Here is a 10,051-nt window from a genome sequence, read left to right on the forward strand (position 1 = left end):
ATAGTCTTGAACTTAATTATGTATAAAATGTTTACAAATTGATAAAATTTTATATATATTAGAAACTCTTTAAATTAATAATCTAGGGATCAGATAAATTTATTAATTTAGAGAGTTATTAATTTATCGATTAATTAATAATTATTAATTTAACAATAAATTAATAATTATTAATTTAAATAATTTTTAACCGATTCAACGTATAATTTATATATTTGTATAAAATAAGTAATTATATATACAAAAAAAAATACAAATTAGTGTATACCTCTTAGAATTACGTTGCAACGAACATTGTGACTTCAAACATAAAAATATTAATGACTTTTAAAGTACTACTGTAAATGTAAATAAGAGAAACAAATGTGAATGTATTATTAAGTAAGTTTGACATACAGTATGGCATCGAACACTCTTCACAATTTTATGATACAATACAAAAATACAACACAAATTATTGAATGTAATAAGAAAAGTTAGAGATGAGCTCCAAATAGACTTGAACTTTAATCATATTTCAATAGGATGTAATATATATTATTTCAGTTTTTATGAATTATTAATTTATGATTTTCTTGGGATTGAAAATTATAAAGGGATCTCCTGAAAAAATAATATCTTAGTATTTTATCGAGTTTTTCAATTTTTTACATTATCCTAAGTCGGGATCGGACAAATTTATTATTTCAGAGAATTTATTAATATATCGAATATTAATTTAAAAAGTTTTTACAGTATGTTTGATTGAATATACAACCTTGAAAATTTATTATGTTAGCATCTTTTTTTATTTTTCATCCTTTACTCTAATTGTTCGATAAAATGTTCACTTAGTTTTTTTTTCATCATTGAACTCCAATTGCTCGATAAATTACTCACTTAACTCGAGTACTTAACTTGAGTAGTTGAGTTTATATTATATTCAAATATAAAAATAGTTTCAGAATAATCAATTATTGGCCCAAATAATATTTTTTTATAATAAATAGTGTATAAATATCTAAAAACATTAAACATCAATATGATGTAAAGAAATAAAAAAACTATTTATATCTTCATTTTCTTTTAACCCTCCAACTATTGTCTTTGTAATCTAAAATTTATCTAAGGGAAAGCCTTACAATTTCTTCTCATAACAAAAAAACATCATTTTTGAAAATTGAAAACATGTTTGTGAATATGAGGTTAATATGCGAAATGTATCCACCAGAGTATCTCAGGTACTTTGAAAGTCATAATTGTATGTTTAATAAAATATAGTTCGATATATAAATTTATGTTATGTTGATTAAATTGATTTATCTTATTTTGACCATAAATGTTTATACTGTTACTATTGAATGTTTATACCGTTACTATTGTGCGATCATTTTTAATAATGAAAAATGCGAAGACATCACTATGTAATAAAATTAATGATAATTTTCTTACGAATTGCTTAATTCTCTATATTTAACAAGATTTAATTAAAAATAAAGTGTAATTTCTATAATATATCAGTTTATGTTTTAAAATCTTATCAAATTAAATTTATTTAAACATTGTAATATATTGTCTTCTTTTAATATATATAATTTATTACATTATGTTCCACGCATTTCAGCTCCAAATTTTTGAATCCATATATCCCTAATTATATTGGTATTTGTAGGAGGTATTATAATATTAAAGGTATTAAGTTATCAGTTTCTTTGTTGATTGATTTCCATTGCTATTTATTTTATATAATTTTTTTTATCAAGGTCACTTATTTAAAATTTTATTTGTTAAAATAAAGTGTCAATATGAAGATTAATTATGTATGTCATGTTCCTTGACCACCAAATTAAACGTGGCCAAATGGAAATGGAAAAGGATGGGGTCAGCTGATTTTGGAGGCAGTCTACCTTTTATTTTTTATCTTTTCATGAAATACAATGATATATTTATTATTATTAAATTTTGAACATTTTGAACAAAAATTTTATTGATTTTTAATTTTATTTCAATTTTACACCATAATAATATAATCACATTATATTTCTATATTAAATATGCATATGTTTTTACAGTGCTCTAAACCACATTATTTAAATGATATTATCTTTATTTTTTTTATTTAAATCCATAAGTTTTATTTTATATTTCAGAATTAAAAGTTAATTTGATTCAACTTGTTTTAATGTTTTAGTCAACACGCCAAGTTTATACATCAATAAGAACAAAGTCGGACTTTCTATGAAAGGGATAATAAAGAAATGAAGGAAAACATATTTAATATTATGGGAATCAAGGAAGGTGAACTACGAGTGAAATACCTTGGAGTACCTCTGTCATCAAAACAACTCCGATATAATCACTTCATACTAGAAAATGTTAAAAATTATGTATTGGGTTGGACTACGAAAAAACTGTCTTATGCAATTAGAATCGAGCTCGTTAAAAGAGTCATCTTTGGAATTATTGGCTACAGGGCACAACAGATAGTCATCACAAATAAAGTAATTGTTGAACTCGATAGAATCATGAGAGATTACATCTGGGGAACACAAAGTATATGAGGTAAAAAAAGTCAAATAGGAAGATGTTTGCACTCCCGTAGAAGAAGACGTACTAGGAATAAAAAGTTGTGTTGAATGGAACAAAGTCCTTACCATCAGGAGCTTATGGGTGTTGGAGTAGAAAGAGGACTCCTTGTGGATCAAATGGGTGCATATAAGATTTATGAAAAAAGAGCTGAGTATCTAGAAATGAAACATCAATGAAAGAATGGCATGGTCATTGAAGAAGATCCTAAAAATAAGAAAAGATGCATTTCAAATGGTGCAAACCACAATTGGAAATGGAAGATGGGTACTATTTCGGCATGATCCTTAACTAGATAATATTCTCATTATATTCAAAGAAGAAATGCAAGGATGTAGAGTTAAAAAAGAATGCATCAAGTACTCATTAAGAGACGTCTATAAAGGTAAATGTGATTCACTTATAAGGTGTATTCCAGAAGGTGATAGAATCATAAACCTAATGAGGTAGAATCAACTCAATGAAAGAAATTATGAAATATGCTAAAAAACAGAAAACAATGAGAAGTTCGTTACGAAAAGGCATGAGAAATAGTTAGAACAAGAGGACGGGAGGTAGATTGGCATAATGTGGTATGGTCTCCAAAGATTATTCTTCATCACCAATTTATTCTCTAGCTGGTATACAGGAAAAAATTAACAACAAAAGACAGAATTCAAAAATACATAAACATTCCTAATATCAATTGTGTCTTATGTTCGGGAATTGGGGAAAACTTAAACCATTTATTTGGGGAATGCTCTTTTGTAATATAAATGTAGAGGAGGTATGCTATAAACATGAACATCATCAACTTTCTAGGAACATGGAAAGAAATCCAAGTGTGGATGAAGAATAAAACAAAAGGAAGATCATTTTATGTAAGTATGCTGAAATGTTACTTTGGAGTAGTAATCTACAATATCTGGAAAGAAAAAAATTCAAGAACTCACAGTGAAAGAAGTAGAACTACTGAAGATATTTGGGGAGATATAACTTCAGATGGAAATCCACTTATTCAATCTTGGAGAGGAATTGAAATGAATGAAGAGAATGGAATGTTCTGTCAGATATGAGATATTTCGTTTGAGAAAGTCACAAGTAAAATTAAATAAAAAAGTTATAGGCGTTAATTGATTGATTGTTGTTGTTGTCTGTAATTCAATTCTTGTTTCATTGTCAAAACTAGAAATTGTCTAGATCTAATCTTAAACTTTTGTAATTTTTTTTCTCTTATAGATTTTCTTTACACTCAGGTTAAAATGTATTAATAAACTTATTTGATTCAATTTATTCCTTTAAGTCGCTTATTTGCAAAATTAAAATAGTTATAAGAGCTGGTTAGATGTTGGGTTATTTGAAATTTTGATTGAGTTGTAAAGAAAAATAAATTAAGATTATTTAAAATTGTAATTAATTAAACTATTATCATGTTTTTTTAAATTTAGAAAATTTTAATTATATAAATTAAAAAATATATTTTAATATTTTAATTAGTAAAATTAAATAATTAAAAATAAATAATATATATAATTAGTAAACAAAAGAGGACAAGGAGCTCTATTGATGTTTTTTTATACTAAAATCTCATTCAAATTTTATTTCTTTTTAATTATTAAATCTCTAAATTAAAATATTAAGATAAATTTAAATAAAAAAATTATAATAATTGAAGCAGTCTAAACTCAATTAATATATTTTCATAAACAAAACCTTTTAATAAATGCAGCAAAAATCCCACATTACCGAACATCAAACAAGTGCTAACAAGTGCGAAGAGTGTTTGATTGAGTTATTTTAGATTGTCCTAAGTTAATTTATAAATAATTTATGAAATAATATCAGTATATTCTAATAATATCAAATTATTAATTTTATCAACTAAAATATTTTTATAAAATATTTATAACTTTTAAATAAATGTTTTGACGTTAAATAGAAAGGGCATAGATATTGGTTATCCTTATTTTTATTTTAAGAAAAAGAAATGATAGGAGGATAAAAGTTAAGAAATGCAAATATTGTTCAATTAACTGGAAAAATAAAATATAAATTATGTTTTCTTTCATGGTTAGTTCGATTCTACTAGTGGATGTAGTGCATGTATTCATTAAGAAAATATTACATATAAAAAGAGAAAAAAAATTAACAAATGAAAGGCGATGTTTCACTTTTATATACATGTGTCACTTCATGAATAGATACAGACACTACCTATACTGGTAGCATCGAATCAACCCTCTTCTCACGGTTAATTCGATGATAACAGTACAAGTAGTGTCTAATATATCTCACTCATAAAGTGACACATATACACACAAAAATACTAAAGTATCACCTCTTTAATTTGTTGATTTTTTTTCTCTTTATAATACGTGTGACCATTTCTTAATGGATATAGACGATGCATATACTGATAGCATCGAACTAACCTCTTCTCACACCTTCTTATCTTCAACCAAACTAATGATACCACGTCCTTCTCTCATATTTTTCCTCTACCACTCCTAAAAATTTATAATTTATAAATATATGAAAATAAATTATAATAATTCAATCAATTAAAACTCAAATATTCTATTTTTTCAAAAAATAATTATTTACAAAACCCAAAAAAACTCTCAAATAACCATCTTATTTTATCATAATAAATATATTAATTTACACCGTAACTCTTCAATGAGATAATTTTATTTATTAGCAAAATATTAAAATATTTTATCAACACACTTTAATTTAATTTTTTTTAAAACAAACTCACATTCATACAATCACCGTCCATCAACATTTTTTAAATAAACACTCACCAAACAAATTTAAGTAAATTCGTTTTAAAAGAAAAAAAATAATAGAAGTATTCAACTATTATTTATTTATTTGTTTATTTATTTATTTATACTCTTTCAACTTTTATAAATTCTGAAGCTTCCCCCAACATCTCCATCACTTCTCTGCACTCTTTCTCTCTCCCTCCTCTCTGTTCTCTCTCCATTTCTTTTTATCAAAAGAAAAAGAAAAACATGGGGAAAGGAGCAAAGCTAACGAAACTAAAATCATCAGTAATGAAGAAATGGAACTCTTTCAGCAAACTCGGACGCAGCATTAGCGACACTTCCTCCTCAAAAATCGCCACCAAAACCTCCGGCGACGGCAGCTCTTTCTCCTCCTCCTCCTCAGATTCCTCTTCCAACCTCCTCCGCATGGTTTATGTTGGCAAGACGAGACGCAGGTACCTTGTCAGCCCTGACATAATCGAAAACCCAGTTTTCATGGAACTAGTGTCGCCGGAATCTGCAGTCGACACAGATGCGGTAATTGTGGAATGTGAAGTGGTTCTATTTGAGCATCTTCTTTGGATGCTTGAGAATTTAACTGAATCCGCGCCGGAATCTCTCCATGAATTTGCTCAGTATTATTCGTGTGCTTAACTCCTTTCAATTTCATCGATGGATCTGATTGATCCAAATCCAAATGAATTTGATGGCATTTATTTATATATTATTCATTTCTTAAATCTCATTATACAGTTATAAATTTGTAGTGAATGTATTTATAGTTTGTTTCCTTTGTATATTTTATTCGGATTTGATAATAATGGGTGTAGAAAGAGAAAGATGTGATTAATTTTCAAGATTGTTTTAGAAAGAAGTTCTTCACTATGTTTGATTTCTTCATCTTTCTCTCTCTATTTTTTTTTTTTTTGAATTTGGTGGTAACATGATTAAATTTATTGCTATTTCTTTAGTTTAATCTCTTAGTTTGGTTTCTTTTTAAATTTTAAAAAAAATTCTCTATTTTAGTTCATATTACATAAATTATCAACTAGAATATAAATTTAAATTTTAAATATAAAAATATATTTTAATAAATTATTTTACACAAATCTCAAATAAGCCTTTTATATCAACAAATTATATATATATATATATATATATATATATATATATATATATATATATATATATATATATATATATATATATATATATATATATATATATATATATATATATATATATATATATATATATATATATATATATATATATTTTAAACAAAACTGATATAAATAAAAATCTCCAAAAACAAGTAGATCTCAAAATTAATTCTCACTAAAACACAAACTAAAATATATATATATATATATATATATATATATATATTTTAAACAAAACTGATATAAATAAAAATCCAAAAACAAGTAGATCTCAAAATTAATTCTCACTAAAACACAAACTAAAATATATATATATATATATATATATATATATATATATATATATATATATATATATATATATATATATATATATATATATATTAAAAAAAAGGGTATGACACTCCGCTTACCTTCCAAGCTTCTCATTGGAATCAAATTAGTACCAAAACGTCGTCTCTTAAATCCATTCTTTTTATTTGTTAAGTGTATCACAATTTTGATTAATTATTTTTCTCAATTTTTTCTAATTAATTAATTTTTCTTCCCTTTTATATTTATTTTAAAATATATTAATGTATTTTACATTATTTAATTAAATAATATATTTATATATTCTTTAAATGAATTAATATGAAAAATAAATCAAATTAGTTAATCTATAACTATATATATATATATATATAAACATTCATTGAAATGTTTGAAATTTTATTTATTTATTTATTATGTTTTAAAATTATTTATTACTAAATTATATAGTATTCTTAGAATTTAGGTTGAAATAGAGGTCATAACTTATTTTAATTAACTCCCTCAAAAAGAGATTCTTTTGAGTCCATTTATGCATAAATAATTACTACGATTTTTTTTAAAGGTCGGTACAATATTATATAAATGAAAATAGTTTAAATATATCGACAAAAACAATATAAAAACACAAGTGTTCCCATTGTCATAAACACACTCAAAACACAACAAGATTAACCATTTGAGAGCAAGCATGAAAATATAAACAGAAAAATGCTCACCAACAAAAAAAAAAAATATAACATAATATCTAATATTAACAAGTTTAAAGAATCTTAAGAAGATCAATGAATTCACTAACCACTTTTATTGATTTTTCATAAGAGATATCCCATGTCGTCATAATTATACCTTTAAGGAGTAAATGAATTGGTCGACCACGATCACAAAATGCTATACAGTTTTTTCAAGCCATACAGTCCACTAGAAAATAATCACTAGAAAATAATTTTGATAAGACAATTATGGATTCAATCAAACCGAGCTCATAATTTTTATCTAAATATTCCAACAACCGATAATTGACTCAGACATCAGTCACTCAATATCAATCATGTTCTAAAGTAGGTTCTCAATCGGAACCGATATACTAAGGGTTTTTAAATAAGAATATAGACAAGTGAACAAGTTTGGCGAGTTGTTCACCTCGATAAGCCTGATATCACTACGTCGAGAGGCGTGATCAACAAAACTTGGAGATATGTCAAGGCCTTATAACTATGTAAAATCATAGTGACCTCCAACTACAAGACGAGATATCAAGATTTATTTTAATATTATTTTAATATTTTGATTTAATTTAATTATCCCATATATTTAATTTTTGATTGAGAGACAGTGGTTTGTTTTTCCTTAACACAAATTATATAAATATTAATTGTTTTGGGCTTTTATTTTTTTAATAAAAACACTTTAAGTCTTTTTTTTACGGTGAAAAATTAGGAATAACTATAAATTATATTGTGTTTTTTAAAAGAATATCTATTAATATTGATATTTTTTATTATTTTATTTAAAAATATTATTTATTTAAACTTAATTAAAGGTTATAATATACTTTATTGATTCATTTATACTATATTAACATATTTTACGAGATGTCACACTAACTTAATTAATTTAATATTATTTTTTTATACGGTATACCGACGTGTAAACTTAAAAGATGAAACAATATTTTAATTTAAAATCAAAATTACTCATTTAATTATTTAAATAATGTGATCATAAAATGTTAATTTATCCATTTCAGAAGTTATTTATGTATATGAGGATAAATTTTAATGTATTATAATTACACTAAAATTTTGAATGTACGTTACAAAATTTATTTATTTTACGTTTTTTCACCTCCCCTTGAGAGGAATAAGTGGAGCATGGAGATTCGGTAACAGATGATGGACTCTCTTCTTTTTCCTTTCGTCTCATATTCATGAAATTAAAATTAAAATTAGTAACCATGTAATTGAAATTGAAAAGTCTTTATGGTTCTTAAACAATTTAAGAATTAGAATTCTTAAGAAATTGTAATTTATAACTCTGAATTTCACTATTTTATATATTTTAATGTGTTTTCAAATAAAAATATATTTATTATTTTATGATTTATAACATGTTTACCGTGTTGAACGTATAGTTTATTTTTTGAATTTATTAAGTTAATATGTCGACCCATATATTTTTATTTAGTAAGTTAATGTGTCGAATTGATATATATATATTTTTAAATTTAGAAAGTTAAGATGTGGATTCGATATTTGTTTTTTAATTTAGAAAATAAACCTGTAAATTTTGTTTTTTGAATTTATTAATTTATTATTTCGAACTGATATTTTATTTATTTATTTAGTAAGTTAATATGTCGAACCGATATATAGATATATTTAAATTTAGGAAGTTAACCTATCGAAACGATATTTATTTTTTAATTTAGAAAGTTAACTTGTCGATTCGATATTTAAAAAATGTCGACTTTACTGAAATTTCTATTTAATAATTTTTTCAAATTTTAGTTATTTTGTTGAACTATTTGGTTAATTAATGTGGAACGATAAATAAAAATCTTGTTTGGTGTGTATTATTACTATTTGATCATGTTATTGAACTCTTCTTTTCTAGAACTATTAATAAGTTTTATTTAATTTTATTTGTAATAAGACAACTCGCGGGCTGGCCCGCCTAAACCGCAACCCACATGGGATTGGGGATTTTCATCCCGCCGGGTTGGTGGGTCGGTCCGCCGTCGACCCGTCAAACGATGAGTTTTGGTGGATAAACCCGTCCCGCCATGGATTGGCCCGTCTGTCCGCTCTAGTTATCATAAATTCATGTCTTACACTAATATTATATTTACCAAAAAAAAATATCTTAATAATATAAATAATATATATTATAATTATTTTTATTATACATTTTTCTAATATAAAAATTAAAATTATATTTCAAATCTATATAGTTTTCAAACATAAAAATTGAAAATTCAATTATAATTCCACTAATCAAACTATTAATAAATAAAAGTTTTGGTTGATAATATTTGAGGGATGATTCTGGTAAATTTGGATTGGCTAGGATATATGTAATATTTAACAATACATATAAGAAAATTCAACTAATTTCATACACATTTTAATAAAAATAAGAAATTTACAAATTTCATATACTTGAACTCTGATTCTAAGGGTACTTGTGTTAATGTAACTTTCAGTGACGAATTGTTTAAATATTGAAAAAATTGTAAAGATATTATGTAAAGTAAAC

The 10,051-nt window shown here is 24.5% G+C and overlaps 1 protein-coding gene across 1 annotated transcript; it reads left to right on the top strand.

The window, feature by feature from the left end:
• Positions 1–5,501: 5,501 nt before the first annotated feature.
• Positions 5,502–6,175, top strand: LOC124912665 (auxin-responsive protein SAUR78-like). The gene has a single exon (XM_047453311.1). It carries the CDS (start codon positions 5,565–5,567, stop codon positions 5,970–5,972), a length of 408 nt encoding a protein of 135 aa, XP_047309267.1. The 5' UTR covers positions 5,502–5,564; the 3' UTR covers positions 5,973–6,175.
• Positions 6,176–10,051: the final 3,876 nt, after the last annotated feature.

Source organism: Impatiens glandulifera, chromosome 8, assembly GCF_907164915.1.
Source record: "Impatiens glandulifera chromosome 8, dImpGla2.1, whole genome shotgun sequence".
In the NCBI taxonomy this organism is placed as follows: Eukaryota; Viridiplantae; Streptophyta; class Magnoliopsida; order Ericales; family Balsaminaceae; genus Impatiens; species Impatiens glandulifera.

What these genes read in the sequence shown, in the direction of transcription:
- LOC124912665 (XM_047453311.1), top strand. Translation starts at nt 5,565, where the DNA reads ATGGGGAAAGGAGCAAAGCTAACGAAACTAAAATCATCAGTAATGAAG.